At 45.1% G+C, this 19,606-nt stretch overlaps 1 protein-coding gene across 2 annotated transcripts in view; it reads left to right on the top strand.

Annotated features, from left to right (window-relative positions):
- The first annotated feature begins 607 nt into the window (after positions 1–607).
- LOC147459822 (tRNA (guanine(26)-N(2))-dimethyltransferase 1-like) overlaps positions 608–19,606 on the top strand; it is a 108,880-nt gene continuing 89,881 nt past the window's right edge. For both annotated transcript variants that reach the window (XR_015187913.1, XM_086511027.1), the window contains exon 1: positions 608–889. Coding sequence is in view for 1 of the 2 variants with exons in the window: in XM_086511027.1 (XP_086367153.1) it covers positions 623–889 (267 nt within the window). In the remaining variant the exon portion in view is untranslated. The remainder of the gene's footprint in view (positions 890–19,606) is intronic.

Raw genomic sequence — 19,606 nt, 5'->3', positions numbered from 1 at the left:
CAACTGAGAGAGTATTACTTGGTGTGTGAATACAAGATAAGATAGCTCTAGAGTGATGGGCATACATACAAAGCACCGGGGGGGGGGGGGGGGGACCTCCTTGTGAGGGGAAAAAGTGCCCTTTGTGGTCCTAAGCGTGTTCATGCACATCACTACCCTAACACCTAAATCCCAAAGTTTTTGGTGGCAGTGCACTAAGAGGGCCTATCTTGAACTTTGTTTTCTAGGTCCAAAGGAACCATATGTACTACTAAAGTTGCTCTCTAGATCTCCAAGCCTAGAAGTAATCTCTCCTTTCATTTTACTCTACAATGAGGATGGAGATGATTGAACTCTTGTTAATAGCAATACAAAAAAATGGAACCTTTCATGAGTAGACCATACACATCTATGCTTGTGCACATTGTCAACCTTACCGAATGGTTCATTGTACCTTAAGCCTATTGTCCTTGTACATTTGAGGCCTCTCTCAACATGCCTATCATGAGTCTCATCCTCCTTCCCTTCAATGGAGGACTTTGTATATATTCCATTTCTTTTTAATGCAATTGTAAAAAAAAAAAAAAGTTCCCTCTGTCCCTTTATCTCGTTTATTTAAGCTAGGGCATCTCAAACATTTCTTATGCGTGTTTCAGCAAACCATAAACCTTTCCCCAAAACTGAAACTCAAGCTTGGAATATACACGTGCTTAGTTTCTTCATGTGGAGGCTGACAACCGGAGCGTGTCGGGGGCCAGCTGTACGTCAGCGAAGAGCGAGCTTTCTAGAGCTGACCTCCAGGCTATTGTCCTCATGTACCCAGCTTGATGATGATCGCCCCACCGTCATTAAAGAAGGTCAAGCAAAGATCTTGCTGCATGGCAACGATGTCTTCTACAACAAAGCCCAGGTTTTAAAAAAACCCCTTTCCATATGAAGAGAGAGAGAGAGAGAGAGAGAGAGAGAGAGAGAGAGAGAGAGAGCGAGCTGCCTAGGGGAGGCCGAACCTGACCTATGGCACATAGAAGATACTACTTAGAGTGAGGCTAGAACGATGCATCTTATGTGAGTCCTTGATTATGGACATGAATATTTTCGAGATTTTACTGAATATAGAGTATGACAATGACAGTGAAAGTAATTCAAACACTCTAGCGACACTTCTTGAATACCTAGGAGAGTATGTGGCTAAAGCAGAGGCAATGCTTGAGTTGAAACCGGCCTGTAGACTCGCTAGAGGGCGGTAGACTTTAGCTTTCACTCGATCTTTAAACTGTTAAACTTTACGACATAGAGAACCTTCACGAATAAGCCTGTGACTGGATTCAAACAAACCACAGCTTGGCAGCTAGAGTGCTTCCAAGCAGACAGTGACACCGCATTGGCCCCAAAAGGACAACGTCTCTGGTGTCGTATTTTCTTTTCTATCTCTCAGTCTCATGTACCTTCACGCACATTGAGCACAGTTCGGAGCACTCATCTCGAGCAAAGTTCATCATTCATTCCGTTGCACCTTACATTAGAAATGGCCGAAGCCGATACAATAGGGACAGACTCGCCCTTCATTTTAATGTCAAGTACAATGGTTCTCTCCTTCTCTGTAGTCAATGTCGCTTTCCTCGGCCCGATAGTCGACCACGGCGTTGTTCTTGTGGTACGAGGGAATTCCCAAGAGAACATCACAACCTTCCAAAGGTATTATGTAAAAGTCCTCATGCCCCAAATATCCCTGACAATGCAACCAAAGTTTGCCAATGACAGGTGTAATGGCTATGTCCTTGCCGGGTGCCGCTAGAACAGCCTCCGCAAGTGGTCCCATCCGATCGGGAGTGATCTCGAGCCGCACCGCCAATTCCGGTGAAATGAAGTTGGCCTTGACTCCTCCATCAAAGAAGATCAGGGCCTCTTGGTCTTTCACTTTGCCCCAAGCTCGGCAAAGTTCTGTACTCTCGTCCATTGTGTCGGGATCGGTACCCACACAATCTAGAACCAGTTCTATTTTCATCTTGCCTTTTCTTCCACGTTCCTCGGCTGCTCTCGAACTCTCAGGCCTTTTGTCGTCCTTGTCATTCTGTTCTTTCTGTTTTTTTAGGGCACTTTGCGGAGGTATGTCCAGGTTCCCCGCATCCAAAGCACTTCCCTCCCTGATGAAGCGAGCTCTCTCCTGATTAGTAAGCTTGGGTCGTGCATCTTTCTTTTCTGGGTTGCTCTTTCTCTTTCTACTTTCATTTGCTGAAGTCTGTTCGGCTCGTTGTGTCATGACCTTATCGGTGGGGTAGGTCAGATTGCCAGAGTGAATGACAAAACCCCGTTTTGCATGACTCATCAACTCCTGAATAGAAGCCGACTTTTGTTCCAAGCAGTGATCTCGGATCTCTGTTGGTAGACCCAAGGTAAACCGCTCAATCTGTTCTCTGAACAAGATCTTCTTGAATGAAGAGGTGGGTAGAAAAGAGCTCCAGAATCTCTCGCAATAAGCGTCCACTGTGTCTTTCTTGGTCATCCGAAGATGGTTCCAAGCAGCTCGTATATCGCGTTCATACCCTTGAGTCAGCCAAGAAGAAATAAAAAGCTTCTTAAATTTCAGCCATTTAACTGGCGCAGTCTTATTTAAAAGAAGCGTGGACCACCAAGTTCGAACATTCCCCTTAAAGTAAGAGGCAGCTCTCCGAATCTTAGAGTGCTCTGAGTAGCGTCTTCCCGCGAAAGTGATGTTAAACTGCTGTACAAAGGACAAAGCCTTCGAAGCATCTCTATATCCCGTTAACATGTCAAATTTGATTGACTGTCCACCTTCCTTAAACTCTCGAACTTTCTTGCTTTTGTCTTCCAGAAAGTCATACTGGTTGGCGTTATAAAAATTCTTCTTCTTTGCATAAAAGTTGCTATCGTCAGAGTCTGAACTGTCTGTACACAAGTCCTCTGTAGAACTGTCACTCACTGGGCGAAATTTAGGCTTCTTTGCCTTTTTCTTGCCCTTTCTGAAGCGTTGTTTCTTGCTTCGATTTTTGCATTTTCGATCTTCTTCGCTCGAGTCAGATGAGCTAGAAGAACTGTCAAAAGAAGAAGAAGAAGAAGAAGAAGGATTGGGTACTTCTTCGAATCGAACACGCTTCTTTTGTTTCTTTGCCTTTTCAAATGTCGATTGACGACCCAAATAACCCGGGAAGTCAATGCCTTTCTTCTGCTTTTTGCCGTGCCTTTTAGCTTTGTTTGCACGTCAAAAAGCTGAGCAATCCGTGCATCAACTACCTCTTTTAATTCGTGCTCTGAATATTTCTTGTGAGCAGAAGGTTTCTTGAGAGCGGGTTTTGGGGGTGGTGGGGTGGTTTTCTGCCACTGCGCATGCACTTCCTGAAAAGAAGTCTCGCTCATATATTTTGCAAATTTTGGGTCCTTCGCAAAATTGAGCATCATCTTTGTTGCATCGCCGATCAATTGACGACGCTCCATCTCTCGACGCTCCACCTGAGTAGGCCGAGGCGGTTCATACTCCTTGCCAGAATATTCGTTGTGATCCCTTGCCACATCTCTGGATGCAGAGGGAGTCGACTGATTCTTGTGCGAAGCCATAGGTGTAGAGGAAAAAAAATTTGGGATCGGATTTCCCGTAGAAGAGAAATCGGCCGTGCTCTGATACCATTTTAACAAACTTGGACACTCCAAGTCAAGAATTAACCGCGACAGCACCAAATAACCACTTCAAAACAGTTCACAGTTTACAATTGATTCAACACTGGCCTGACGGAGTTCCGTGCCTAGAGATATTGGCCCCAAAGATTGGCGTCCCTTTCGGTATTTCTTTTTGTATTAATCTGAGTTCAAAGTACAAGAGTGCGGGCAGGCGCTTACACTCGGACTCTGCGTCCAGATGCTCTGAGTTGTGAGAGGGCAGCCCGCTTATTTAAAGTACAAGGGTTGCCAAAAGCAGAGCCCCAAAAGCTTAAAATCAAAAGCTCAAAAGCTTGGCAAATAAAGCAGAGTGAATTTCTCTCTCTCTCTCTCTCTCTCTCTCTCTCTCTCTCTCTCTCTCTCTCTCTCTCTCTCGCTTAATAATAGAATAAAGCAAATATGCCTTCTCTTTAATAAAGCAAAAGCTTCCTCTCTCTCTGGCTGCCTTGCGTGGGAAAAGCATCGCCAAAAACTGCCAGCGCTCAGCCTCCGTGAATTGCGCTGTGATTGCGGGCTGCCACGTCAGCAAGCTGTCCGCCTGCTAGCCTGAGTGCACCCCTGGCAGCCACGTCATCACATTTGTGACAAGCATCATGTGTTGACGGAAATTTACCATTAGAACAAACTTTAATGCTAAAAGCTGTCACAATTTGATGACATGGCATGCCACTAGAAGGGGTTAGACCCCTTATAGTGGGCCACAAAAGGAAATCGAAATCTTGGGAGATTCTATGTAATATATATGAAGTAGAGCGAAAGAGTCACCAACTAGAGCGTCATGCAACCTATCCGCAAAGGAGACACGCCTCGTCTCTCTGCATGGTTACATACTCACGAAGACTGTGCCATCTCGAACATGATGTACTCGCATCGCATGAATCGTGTCAACACTAGCACCTCTCGATATGACTAGCTGTTAGCGATGCAATCTGAAATAGTGCGCATCCAACACTATATGGCATCCGCTGTCTCGTAACTAACTCATAGAGATCAAGCTCTGTGTTAAGCCTGGCACATGGCGTACATCTCGTAGCATGTATGATACACCACTCGGCGATGACAGTCTGACATCTCTTGCACCAAATATGTCATGCACCGAACCATCAGCTAGATGCACATGTCCAAGCATACCACTAGCATATGCGCTAAACCACTCACGACTCGACATGACGTGAAATCTAGCACTCGCATGTAGTATCCAATGCGAAGGTAATGTGTCATCAAAAACCGACATAAGAAAGTCAGGAGTAAACATGGAAGCAAACTGGACATCTCCGTCATGTGTAGCAACGTACACTACAATTGCTTCCACATGAGTCAAAGTGAGAATCTCTCGTGTGCTGTCTCATCCGTCGAAAACAACACCTGCGTACATGCCCTGTATGACCACAATGCCAACACACAACAACTCTCTGTTTGCGACATCGCCCTTTGATTGTAGGCATCTCTCTAGACTCATCTGTACCAAAAGCATTGCACAATCTCTGCCATAAATCTCTAGCTGTACATGTATCCTGTTAGGTGCAGCGGAATGATTGTTTGCGCTTTGCTCAAGATGAGTGCTCCGAACTGTGCTCAAGGGTTCCTTTTAGTTCTTATGGAAGGGAGAGCCTTCCGTTCTTAATGGAAAGTGCTATGATCACGAACAAAGTGAATGGACATTGTGCGTGCAAGTGAATGAGACTGAGAGATAGAGAGAGAAGTGAGATACGACACCAGAGACTGTTGTAAACCCTCCTCCGAAGGCCCCACTCTTGTCGGCGAGAGCGGTCTACTTATTGATTGCACAAAGTGGTACAATGCGGATGCAATGGACTGATGCACTTTGGGACTAGGCCGATGACGACGACGGTGATGACGACGACGACTTTAGGGCTGAAATCTGTGGTCTTCTAACTGCTGAAAATCTGCAAATCTTTGGGCTGTTTTGGGTGCTGAAAATGACTGTTTTGGCTGCGTTTCTATGGCTGAAAATGGGGGATCTTCTGCATGCATCTAGGGCTGAATTGTCTGCTGTCCAATAGGGCTGAAAACGCTGCTGTTCTGACGCGGCAATGGCTGAAAACCGAGAACGCAAATCAGCCTGCTGAGCGTTAGTAAAAACGCTGGCCTTCTGTGGAAGCTTGGCTGAAAATAAGAAACGCTAGGGCTGCCTGCTGATGGCGATGATGCAACGGATGCAAAACGCTGGGCATCTGGAGTTGCTGATGATGCGGGAACTGTTGCTAATTGGACTATTTTCTTATTTTTAATGATTAAATCTCTTTTTAGGATATTTTATTATGTGCACTAAGAACTGTTAAAAAGATTGTAGCTACAGGAACTGCCATCAGGAACGGACAACTCTGATGTGTCATTTGATGGGTGACGGTAAACATCGCGAAGGAGTTTCCGTAAGTTCGGTGGAAAGGGCCGGGTTACGAGTGCCTCTGATGCGTCACATGATGGGTGACGGGTGCATCAGTAAGGGGGCATCCCGTAGGCTAAGGAGGAAATCCGAACTGAGTAAGAAAATACACGTAAGAATGCAAGCACAAGAATAAAGATGGGTTCAATGAAGCTTTTTACGAAAAGCAGGAACAGTCGCGGGAGGACAGATGTTTTCCCGCGAGGAGTCTATGTCTGCATTGCATCTGTGTCGTGTCCTGCACCCGGGGACGCCTGGAATGTGTCCGTGTAGCATTGTTTTCACTAATTGAGTGAGTTTTTAAAGTTTGAACAGGTTCACACTTTATTTTATAAAGTGACCGGTCACTTTTAAGTGACCGGCCCCTTACTAATAAAATAAAGCAGGCAGGGCTCTTATAGAAAAAGCTAGCGCTAAAACCAACGCAGGGGGGGTTGAATTGCGATCTCTCTCTCTCTCTCTCTCCTCTCTCTAGAAAACGCGATTTTTTCTCTCCTCTCTCTAGGAGCGCCAAGCTCTGCTTTTGGATCCCTATTCCTGTCGGGTGTCAGACCCTATAAAAGGGTAGCCAGCGTTTCAGTTTGGAGGAGCCGGAAGCCGCAGGAAGTGCAAGCACTGGGATTCTGGAGCAGAGACTGGCGACGGGATTTGCAAGTGCTCGCGTGACGACTGAGTACGGAGGTTGATTCTCCGAGCAAGGAGCGACAGGTATAAGGTGTTGATACGCATTGAGAATTGCTGCTTTGTGTGGTTTGTTTTGCAGGAATCTCCCGTCTCACGGGAAGGCCCTTCACGGGAAGTAGGGCTTCATGCCTAAGTCCCTTACGGGAAAGTACGGCTTCGCGCCTAAGTCTCTCACGAGAAGGAACGGCCTTGTGTCCAAGCCCTTTACGGGAAAGCACGACCTTCGGGTCTAAGACTACAGAACGGAGGGGTTTCCTCGGGTTCTCGTGCTTGTATAAGAATTCTCCCTGAATAAAATAATACTCTTAACATGGGGGGGACCAGCCCATCTTCTGGTCCCCAATACTGTGTCGATCTTCTCCCTTCTCTCATGTTTTCAAAGAATTATAATTTTCAGATTTTCTAAGTGCTCGTGTACGCTCCCGTTTTGTGACAGTGGTATCAGAGCTCGGACTCCTCTCTTTCTCTGCAAAGAAGGACGATTCCGGGAAGAACGGGAAGAACCATGTCGAGCCAAGGGAGAAGCGTTGAAGAGGAGCTTCAACGAGCTTCAACAAGTGCAAGCTCAGCTTGCGGAGTTGCAACAAATCTTACTATTGCCAGACGTCCAAAAGCTTTTGGGCGGAATGAAGAAAACGAATGGAACTGATGCAGCCAAGCATCCAGACAACACTGTTGGCGTGAGACCACAGGAGGCAAGAGAAGAAGAACGTGCCGAGGTGCACAAAGGATCTACGGATCGGAATGAACGGCCTACTTCAAGGAAAGGCCAGGAAAAAGCGCTCTCTTTGCTAGACGAGAGCAAGGACATCTCTATCTCATCTCCATCTTACTCTCCTGATTATACTTCTACTTCTCGATCATCTCGTCAGAAGAAGGAAGCCGCTACTACTGCCACTACCCTACATCAACCTAAAGATAAACCTCGATTCAAGAAGCATGGTCGCAAGTCTCAACATCGCATGAGAGTCTTCAAATCGGGCGACAAGGACATCAAGTTCGAAACCTACAACGGACAGAGAGACATCTCCAAAGCACTGTCCTTCATCAAACAGTTTGAAGTTGCCTTTACCAATGGGCACTTCACAGAAAAATCCAAATTACGCCATGTGGGGATGCACCTCAAGGAAACGGCAAGTAATTGGTGGTTAGCCAAGATTCTGGAAGGTTCTCAGGCCAGAACTTGGGAGAGCTTCAAATTTGAATTTTATGAACAATTTCTTCCGCCTGACTTCGAGCAGGACATACGGAAGGAATGGGACTGGCTTGCCCAGAAGGAACATGAAAGAGTAACGACCTATGTGGACAAGTATTGGTCGGTTCTTCTGGAGGTCACTCCCTTCATGAAGATTGCCGACGAGGAAAAGAAATGAAAGTTCGAAGTGGGTCTCCAACCGCAGCTTCGAAAGAGTATGAAGGTGTATCTGCATGATACTCTTCAGAGGATGATGGAGTCGGCAATCATTGCTGAGGATTTGCACTCAACTGGGACGCCCAGAAAGATGGAGCATAGCACTTACCGTGCAAGACAAAGAGGAGTCTACAATGACCAAGGGGGCCAAGGAAGAAAACGTCCTCCATCTAGAGACGATCATTCTAAGAAGCCAGAGGGCACTGGCAAGCGAACTAAGTACCTTTCTCCTACTCAACTTCAAACTTTCAGAGAGGAAGGAAGATGCTTCTACTGTGGCGAGAAAGGACATATGAAACCGGACTGCCCGCTAAAGCAGCAACGGCAAGAGCAAGCCTCTACGAGGCAAGAGAAAGCAAGGAAGGAACCCGCACCACCAAGCTCGAACTCCATTCCAGATGTTCAAGGAAACACATAAATGGAGAAAGGGAAGCGTCAACTTCTGAAGGGCTGGGGGTCTTTGAACAACCAGCGAGTACTGATTCTTTATGATCCAGGATCCGGATAACTTCATCTCCCTGGATACTGCGGAACGTTTGTGCCGGTGTGAACTGCGGAACGTTTGTGCCTCACTCCGGCTCAGCTTGGCACACCGGTTACATCCGGATCGGCATTCGAGGGGTTGACAACCAATGCAACTCCCGTGCAAGGACAGCTCAATCTTCGGATTGGCGAGTACAAGGACCGCGAATCATTTTTGATGGCACCTATCGAGGGATGTGATATCATCTTGGGTATGCCATGGCACTTTCACATGACACCTATTCCCGATTATGTGGAAAAGACCTTCACTTTTGATCATGGGGGTAAGAAAATAAAGATTCAAGCTGATGCAGGAGATTGGCAGTTCCCAATTGTAAGCCATATCTCCATTAAGAAAGAAATGAAGAAGTGTGTTTCTGCTTACTTGATTTTTGCAAAGGATAAAACTAGTAGGGACTCTCTCTCTAGTCTGGAAATTAAGCGTCTTCAATTTATTGAAAAGTAAGGATTGTTTCACGGAAATACTTCCTGATGAACTCCTTGCGGTACGCCTGGAAGATCACCGCATAGATCTCATACCGGGTAGCTCGCCTCCCAATCAACCCCCTTATCGGGTGAGTCTTGCTCAGCAAGAGGAAATTTTGAAGCAAGTCAACAAGCTTCTAGAGAAAGGGTTAGTACGGCCAAGTGCTTCACCATACTGCTCTCCAGTTCTACTGGTGCAGAAGAAAGATGGCACGTTTCGAATGTGCATAGACTATCGGTCTTTAAACAAGATCACAATCAAGAATCGCTTTCCGATCCCTCGGATTGATGATATACTTGATAAGTTGCAGGGTGCAAGTGTCTTTAGTTGCATAGACTTAAAGAGTGGGTATCATCAGATACGGATCGCCCCTGAGGATGTCCATAAGACTACTTTCCGCACAACCTTTGGACTATATGAATTCTTGGTAATGCCTTTCGGCTTGACCAATGCTCCTGCGACGTTCAATCACATGATGGACCGCATTTCCAGCCCGTATCGAGCTTTTAGGGAGTATTCTTTGACGACATACTCATCTTCTCTAAGTCAGAAGAGGAACATCGAAAGCACTTGGACTCAGTGTTTCAAGAATTGCGAAAGCATGAGTTGCATGTGAATGCAAAGAAGAGCGAGTTCTCTCTCTCTGAGATACACTATCTCGGCCATATAGTCTCCCACAATAAAGTGAGTATGGATCCTGCCAAGATCCGAGTGGTAGAAGATTGGCCTATTCCCACTACGGTACATGATGTACGTAGCTTTCTGGGATTATGTTCATATTATCGAAGGTTTGTCCGAGGATTTGCTCATGTAGCAGGACCACTTCATGATTTGACAAAGAAGAAGATTCCTTTCAGATGGGGATCGAGACAACAAGGAGCTTTTGATCGGCTCAAGTACTTGCTAAGCCATGGGCCTATTTTGATAGTGCCTGACTTAAGAAAACCATTTGAGGTTCAATGCGATGCTTCAAGCGATTGCATTGGAGCAGTGTTAAACCAAGAAGGTTATGCAGTGGCCTACGAAAGCAGACGGCTTAAGGATGCAGAGTTGCATGCATCAATCTACGAAAAGGAACTCACGGCTGTGATTCACGCCTTATCCAACTGGAAGCACTATCTTCTAGGAGCGGATTTTGTGATCAAGACTGATCACCAGAGTTTGCGGTATTTTCTTACGCAAAGGAAACTATCTGAGAAGCAGATGAGGTGGGCAAACTTTTTGTCTATGTTTCACTTCCAGATCCTTCACACGGCTGGGAGTAAGAATGTAGTCGCAGACGCACTGTCTAGGCGGCCAAGGGTGAACGCTATCACTTCGGTGTATCACCAAGAATTAGAAGCACTACCGGATTTATATCCGAATGATCCAAACTTCTCCACCATCTGGGGAAAGCTACATCGTGGAGAGAATGAGTTTCCCTATTCCATTCGGGACGGTTATCTCTACCACCATCAGGCCATATGTGTGGCGGAACCATTAAGAAAGAAGATCATGGATGAAGCACACGCTTCGCCTTATGCGGGTCATCGGGGTATTCTCCCTACGACCTTAGCAATGGAAAGATATTTCTTTTGGCCTAGCCTTAAAGCAGACATTGATAAGTATGTCAGGGAATGTTTGGTTTGCCAAAAAGTGAAGTATGATCGGCATAAGACGCCTGGGTTGCTACAACCTTTGCCTGTGCCTAATGAACCTTGGGAAAGTATTGCCATGGACTTCATCATGGACCTCCCTAGAACTCAGACTGGAAATGACGCGATCTGGACCATTGTGGACAGGTTTAGCAAGCAAGCACACTTTATACCAGTCAAGAAAACGATCAAAGCAGATCATATGGCTAGGGTCTTCCTGGCACAGATCTTTAAGCATCATGGAATGCCTAAGTCAATTGTGAGTGATCGAGATCCTCGCATGACAGGAAATTTTTGGCGTGCCTTGATGGATAATCTTGGTACAAAGCTGAATTTTTCATCTGCCTACCATCCTCAAACGGACGGGCAAAGTGAGGTAGCCAATTCCACAGTATTGGATATGTTAAAAGCTTATGTGTCAGACCGGCAATCTGACTGGGAGAAATATTTGCCTCTTGTCGAGTATGCGTATAACAATACCATACACTCATCGACGGGGAAAGCACCTTTTGAGATTCTTTATGGTAAGCCTTTGCTTCCACCCATCCTTTTAACTAAGGATAAGATCTTTGCAACAGATGAATTTGTTCGGGATTTGGACACCGCCTACGGGCAAGTTAGGAGAGCTATTCTACGCTCTCAGAAAAAGCATAAGAAAGCTGCAGACAAGCACAAAAGGAATCTAGACTTAACAGTCGGACAGTTAGTCTTACTCAAGTTTGAGAAGGCAAGACTTAAGAAACAAGTGTCTCATAAGGGGAAAGTGGTAAAACTTTCTACCCGTTATTATGGGCCGTTTAAGATCACTGAGCGAGTGAATGATGTCGCTCTCCGATTAGAGCTACCGCCTAATTGGAAGATCCATAATGCTTTCCATGTCAGTTTACTCCAGCCGTATGCACGACCGCCTCCGAGCCAGCCTAGCGTTGAGGAACCTCCCGAGGTTGAGGAAACAGAAGAAATACTCCAACCGGAGCAGATAGTAAGTCATCAGGAGCGGTCTCTCAAATCCGGAAAGATAACACGGAAGTATTTGGTTAAGTTTAAGAACTATTCGAATCTAGATGCTCAGTGGATGACGCAGGAGGAATTAGCAGCTTATTCCGAGATACTGGAGGTATATGTCCAAGCACTACAGTTGAGGTCAACTGTTTAGAAGCCAGAGGGATGTTGCTAATTGGACTATTTTCTTATTTTTAATGATTAAATCTCTTTTTTAGGATATTTTATTATGTGCACTAAGAACTGCTAAAAAGATTGTAGCTACAGGAACTGCCATTAGGAACGGACAACTCTGATGTGTCATTTGATGGGTGACGGTAAACATCGCGAAGGAGTTTCCGTAAGTTCGGTGGAAAGGGCCGGGTTACGAGTGCCTCTGATGCATCACATGATGGGTGACGGGTGCATCAGTAAGGGGGCATCCCGTAGGCCAAGGAGGAAATCCGAACTAAGTAAGAAAATACGCGTAAGAACGCAAGCACAAGAATAAAGATGGGTTCAATGAAGCTTTTTACGAAAAGCAGGAACAGTCGCGGGAGGACAGATGTTTTCCTGCGAGGAGTCTGTGTCTGCATTGCATCTGTGTCGTGTCCTGCACCCGGGGACGCTTGGAATGTGTCCGTGTAGCATTGTTTTCACTAATTGAGTGAGTTTTTAAAGTTTGAACAGGTTCACACTTTATTTTAAAAAGTGACCGGTCACTTTTAAGTGACCGGCCCCTTTATTAATAAAATAAAGCAGACAGGGCTCTTATAGAAAAAGCTAGCGCTAAAACCAACGCAGGGGGGGCTGAATTGCGATCTCTCTCTCTCTCTCTCTCTCTCTCTCCTCTCTCTAGAAAACGCGATTTTTTCTCTCCTCTCTCTAGTAGCGCCAAGCTCTACTTTTGGATCCCTATTCCTACCGGGTGTCAGACCCTATAAAAGGGTAGCCAGCGTTTCGGTTTGGAGGAGCCGGAAGCCGCAGGAAGTGCAAGCACTGGGATTCTGGAGTAGAGACTGGCGACGGGATTTGCAAGTGCTCGCGTGACGACTGAGTACGGAGGTTGATTCTCCGAGCAAGGATCGACAGGTATAAGGTGTTGATACGCATTGAGAATTGCTGCTTTGTGTGGTTTGTTTTGCAGGAATCTCCCGTCTCATGGGAAGGCCCTTCACGGGAAGTAGGGCTTCACGCCTAAGTCCCTTACGGGAAAGTACGGCTTCGCGCCTAAGTCCCTCACGGGAAGGAACGGCCTTGTGCCCAAGTCCTTTATGGGAAAGCACGACCTTCGGGTCTAAGACTACAAAACGGAGGGGTTTCCTCGGGTTCTCGTGCTTGTATAAGAATTCTCCCTGAATAAAATAATACTCTTAACAGGGGGGGGGGGACCAACCCATCTTCTGGTCCCCAATACTGTGTCGATCTTCTCCCTTCTCTCATGTTTTCAAAGAATTATTGCTCGTGTACGCTCCCGTTTTGTGACAGGAACTGTTAGAAACAGGAAACGCTAGGGGTGCTTGAAGGTGTCGCGAGGATGGGGGAATATGCAAACGCCAAGGGTTCTTGCGGGGTTCTGCTGAGAAGGTGCCTGTTGAGCATGTGCTGCTGCTGTCTCTTTTGCCAGAAAGTGCTAACTTGGGTTTGCTTATCTATTAACTTAGCAAAATTGCCCTACCTACTTTTGTTGGGAAGTCACTTAAAAATAATAAGTGAAAAATACCAAAAATAGGGAAAATAGGCTAAATGCACTGGAAAATTTCCCTGACTAAATCTGATGGATTCTGAAGGGAATACTGATGATCATGCTGTGTGCAACCGGAGGATATGCATCTATGCTAAGTGACTGGGCATGCACGGTCTACGAATAGACTCACAAAAGTGACAGATCACTTCTAAATCTAGACTGACTGGATTGACTGAACCCTGTTATGCTGTAGCTTGTCCACGGACACATAGGGTTGGATGTGTCACGTGACATATCCAAATCGATGCGATAGACAGATTCACCAAGGTGTAACATGATCGTCGAACGTGCAAGCTCGTCCAAGTCCTCCCACTCATCGTCAGTCATAGACTTTGGCATGCCCTGTAGTGGCAACACATGGCCTAGTTGAGTCAATGCATCATATATACATGCTTTCAAATTCTCGAAGTTTGAACCATCAAACCTCGTATGGAAAAGCATAAACTCTGACAATGATATACTTGCCAAATCAATGGCGATTACCTGTGAACAAGGTCAAGCACATATCGATCAGCTGACAATAGCCAAAGCTTGGCTAACTCATATGCCAAGCAAGTCAAAATATAGCATACATTTAGGCATAAGCTATCCAAGAGAATTGTCAGAAAATATGGTAATGAATGTAATGAGACAAGTGAGCAAAACCGCTCAAATGATGCCAAAAACCGTTCTAATCCAAGAGCACTATGCGGTAGTCGATGAATCTATCATCAACAATCTCCCTCCTAAAGAGATTACTGCATACATGTCAAATGACATAATTTGGTGAGCAAACACTCTCACAATGCGATGCCAAAACACTATGGCAAAGCAACCATTGAGTGCCAAAATGCAATCAATTTGCGATTGCAAACTTGCACATGAACACACAAAATTTTTAAAAAATCCGACAAAGTTTCGGCAGTTTCCAACTGTCTAACCATAATAACCATACATGCCATAAACATGCTCAAAATAATGAGAAAATCATGCACAAAATCCACATTCAAGCATACATGAGCTGCCGCAAAGTTTCAACTCTCTGAACCTGAAAAACAATCCTGTAATTTGAAACACAAATCACATCAACCGCATTTTGCACGCAAGGCAATCACTAGCAAGAATGTGGATGCAAACCAGCCAAAATATGGCACAAATTGATGCTAAAAAATAGCTGAAAATCAGCCCACACATGCCATTACAAAACAGAGAGTATCATCGTCAAAAAGCACACATTGTCACAAGATGGGCACCACGTGCCAATAGAAAAGAACAGACTGAACAGACTTCTAGCACTTCAATAACACTTGAACTGAAAGAGAGAGACGACACACGACACGGAGTGGTGGAATTCCACCCCAGAGAGTATTGGCCCCAAACCTTGGCGCCCCTTTCGGTATTTCTTTATATTGCATCAACACAATACAAGCCGGTACTCCAGACTCTGCACTTTCTCCAGGAAGCATGCCAGAGAATGAGCCCTAACCTCATATTTAAAGGCCCTTGGCCTAAAAAGCAATTACAGTGAAAAGCCTTCAAACTCAAAAGCATCTGGTCCAAAAGCAATGCCAAAAAGCTGCTTGCGTAAAGCACAGAAATCCGTATAGCTGCAACTTCATCATGCCAACGCAAAACGCGAAAATCCGTATAGCATGCCAAGTCATCAGGTCAGCACAATTTTCGAAAAAATTGCCATGTCATCAGTTTGCGGGTCTTGCTTTATTTTAATCCTTTATGTCACTTGGGGTCCCATCAAACGGGGTCCCTATAAGTTGGTAGGACTTCTTCTTCTGTTACTTGTTCTCTTAGGTTTTAGGCCCCTCGGCCAGCATCTGCAAGTTGGCTCCATTCTTTAGAGTTTTGACATGTCAGCAGTTTGTGACACACATCATGTGCATCCCCATGGCAATACAAATGAGCATCAAAGCATGCACCAAACGTGCATCAAATAAGCATACAAATCAGCTAAAAATTCAGCTCGCAATCATGCCATGAATGCTTGCAAAACTCTCTGCAAATCCGTGCACCCTCCGAAATCTACTCAATTGCATGAGTTAGCACGCATAACCTGTGATGAATCTGCTCTCGAATCTTGAGAGTCCACAAGAGTACATACATCCACCAAACATTCTCAACTATGCACGTAAATTTGCTGAAATTCTCAGCCCACACTCTCTTTACTGAGAACAAACCATAAATGCACAAAACAAGAGAACGACTAAGCTCAATCTGAGCTCTCTGGATGTAGAAAATCAGCTCCAAAAGCACTTCAAATAACCACAATGGGCATACAGGTTGTGCATATCAATCTGCAGGTGCATGTCTGCGTATGCGTACATGTACATACGCAAAAAACTCGTGCAGTACAAAGAACCTGTATCTAGAAGAACCTACAAAAGTAGACCACCCTACCGTCTGAAGTAGAAACTCCCAAACCGTGCGGAATTTGCATAAATTTCCTTTTGCAAAGTTGTAGAGCACGCGAAAATAGTCAGGAATGGTAGGAATTGACATGAGACGCTGATTCTAGCCGGGAGAAATCTGATCAACAAAATCTGCAGCTTGTGCTACACGACCTGCAGGCAGTCTGAGCGACGTATCTCAAAATCGGTGAGGATTTTGAGAAAACTTTTTTTTGTAAAGTTGAAGAGCATAAAAAATAGGTCAAGAATTGCGGGAATCGGCATGAATTGACATCTTCTGGTAGACCAAAACAGACATGCAAAAACGTGTTCAAATTTTGCTGCTTCTCACCTGCTTCCTTGCCGAGCTCCAATGGTGCTCCCAATCCTCAAGCTCTGATACCAACTGAAGTGCATGAGCGTGAGCGTGTGTATGTGTGTGCGTGTGTGCGCAACAATTGAGAAGAGAGAGAAAAAGGAGACCTATGTTTGTAGGGGCAAAAACTCAATATGACTATGTGAGCCCCCTTATTCATTTATGTACATAATGAATAAGTATAGTGGGCAAATGCCTTGCCTAACCGGTCACATGGGGCTTTACCCCAACACCTCTCTCTTCAACCGATCACCTAGGGACTCCTTTTTTCCGGTACACTACTCGTTTGGGATGCCCATACTGGCAACATGCAGTGAGGCTTGCCTTGTTGCAGCACTTCACTTGCAGGAGAAGGGTCTCACAGTCGAGTTCTTGTCAAGGTTTTAGGAGCGATTGTGGGACAACACACAGCCGAGGAGAGCTACCATGTTTCAGTGGCTAGTTGCGCATATAGCTACTGCACTTGGGAGTTGGTTGGTACACAGCGGCTTCTCGGCAGCATGTGAAGCGTGTACCCATCCATTGGAGAGTCAGCATCACTGTCTATGGGTGTCACAAAGTGATGACGTGGCATGACCACCAGACAGATGCTGACAGGGCTGTCGTACGAAACCCCCGCAAATCACGCTAACAGCCTGCTGACGTGGCAGTACGGACGCCCGTAAATCGTGCCGCAAATTGCGTTGGTAGCATGTTGACGTGGCAAAACTGTACGGAATTCTGTGATTCGTGCTGGTTGATTTTTGGCAGTTTTTGGAGCCAGTTGCTTTTGGGATTATTGCTTTAAGAACCAATTGCTTTTGAGTTTTAATTGTTTTTGGGACTCTCCTTTTGGCATCCCTTTGTAAGAATAAATAAGCCCAAGGGGTCTCACTCAGAGCATCTGGACGCAGAGTCTAAGAGCCGAGGACCCACGGGAGTTGTACTTTGATCAAGCATTAATATAAAATAAATACCGAAAGGGACGCCAATCTCTCTGGGCACGAAATTACGCCGGGTCATGTCAACCAAATTGAACTGTGATTTTAAAGTTGTGAAGTATTTTTAGTGATTCTCTCGTGTGCCATGCCCGATTCCTGGCTTGGGTGCCCAAGCCTATGACAGTGGTATCAAAACATCAGGTGTGCTTTTCTCAAAGCATACCGGTCCTATCAAAGAGCAAACAGGGCACTTGGGCAATTGTTACTGAAGAACCTTCGTGTCTCGACCTCGGACTTATTAGCCACTTTCACTCTTACTTCATCGTGCATCGGGCACCCTCCCGTCTTCATCACTCTGTCTTATAGGGCATAAAGCCATTAAGAATCCCAGATTACATATGGGTTCTCGTGAAGAATCTGATGGAGATAACACCTCTCAATGGGAGGGTAAAGAAAAGTTGAAATCCGGCGCGGGAACTGAAGAAAAGAATGAAGATTTGGGTAAATTTTTTTTTGGTGTCAACTGCAGGTTGACACGTGTGAAAAGATTGATCAAGTACCCCAGAAACCCGAGATTTGCAAAACACCTTAAAGATTACTTGATTGATGAGATTCACTCGAGATGGCGTGAGGCCATTGAGTCTCTTCTCAAGACGGGATGGAAAGGTGAAAGGATAGACGAGTGCAACAAGCATAAGCTTTACTCGCAAGAAGAGTTGGAATAGAACTATTGACCAGAAGATGAACCAGATACTGGAAAGGACATTGAAAGTGATATTGATGTACTGACAATCTTGTTGTTTGTGACAGATAACCGGAAATAGGAGCGAGGAACTCGCTTTTGTATGGATTGGGAAGCATGGAGCTGGACATCCACTATTTTGCAACGAGGTGAGCCATCTCCTTGCCTGCTTTGCAAGTGAAATCAAGGATGAGATGGTGAGATCGAGAGCGACAATAGCTCATGAATGAATCATATATCCTTTCGATTCGAGGTAAGAATGATGAATTTGAATGAGTAGATGATGACACATGTTGAATGATTCTAGTGCGTCAAGCTTCCCATATGAATGAGATGACTGGATACTGTGGTGAGCGCATCAAGAGTTCCTGCGGGATGAGATGGCTACACAGGGATCTAGGTGCATCAAGACATTTGGACGGATGAGATGACTAGATGATTGAAACACTGTGTTTAGTATGAACTAAGTGTGTGAATGAAGAACTTTGAAATAGGAATCTCCCAAGGTAAATTTCATTTATATATGAGATTAATGTTGTTTGGAAGAACTTGCTAGTTGTGTGTAGATAAGAGGTGAAATTGATGATGATGAATGCAATTGGGAGCAATGACGGCTTTAGAGTGAATTCGATAAGTATCATGAATTTTGGATGAAACCAATGTGGTATGGAAGAACTTGCTATTTGCAAATAGATAATAGGATTTAGGAAAAAAAGAAAGAAAGATAGAATGAAAGAATGAGATGATGTAGACTTTGGAGCAGTGACAACTCTCGAATGAACTTGAAGAGAAAGAGAGCAAGGAGATACTCGTTCTGAAACAGATATTGACTTTCCAAGACAGGAAAGAGAAAGGTAAAGTGAACGGTGGTTCTTAGTTAAGACCATCGAGCATTAAATGCGAAATGGATGGAGGAGGACCTAGCGGATACTCCTCGGATTTGGAACTTTACCTCGACGCTTTTCGTCTATCAGTGGGTTGAATCTGGTGCAGGCGGGACTACACAAGAGAGGAGTTACTCCGCTCCTTTGTCACAGATTACCTAGAAAGAATAAAGTCATTGATTTTCCTTCTGGATTTTAGGGATACTGATGGGCTGATAGTATTCTGTTGAACGACTTTATGAGAGAAGAACTTTGACATGGAATCCCCGAAAATGATTTCTCGCACACGACAATGCTTGAGGCGAATGATTACTCGCACATGAGAGTGCTTGAGTCAAAAATCTCTATAGACATGATCGCAATATCGGATTAGTTAATCCGACATCAGTGAGGTCCGGGATGGATCTAGATGCGGTTACTAATTACGTTGCTGACAGTCATGGTCTGAGATTTGGCATGAATTTTATGTGATTGATTTGTCATGTGATGTCCTGTGATATCATGTACAGTGATGTGACTGCCGTCTTTGTACAAGTGCTAGATGTGTCGTGTCTAGTACGTCGGTGCTTAGAGTCAGTGTCTGTTGAAATGGTTTATGGCCTCTGTCTGTTTTGCATGCATAATCGAGGGCGATTACAATTCTTTCAAGAGGGGGGTATGTCAAAAAGTGATGACGTGGCATGACCACCGGACAGATGCTGACATAGCTGTCGTACGGAATCCCCGTAGATCACGCTAACAGCCTGTTGACGTGGCAGTACGGACATCCGCAAATTGCA

The sequence above is a fragment of the Adiantum capillus-veneris genome, chromosome 4, assembly GCF_014529385.1.
Source record: "Adiantum capillus-veneris isolate H3 chromosome 4, ASM1452938v2, whole genome shotgun sequence".
In the NCBI taxonomy this organism is placed as follows: domain Eukaryota; kingdom Viridiplantae; phylum Streptophyta; class Polypodiopsida; order Polypodiales; family Pteridaceae; genus Adiantum; species Adiantum capillus-veneris.
The sequence above is the reverse complement of the archived record's forward strand: the minus strand, read 5'-3'. Positions and strand labels throughout refer to the sequence as shown.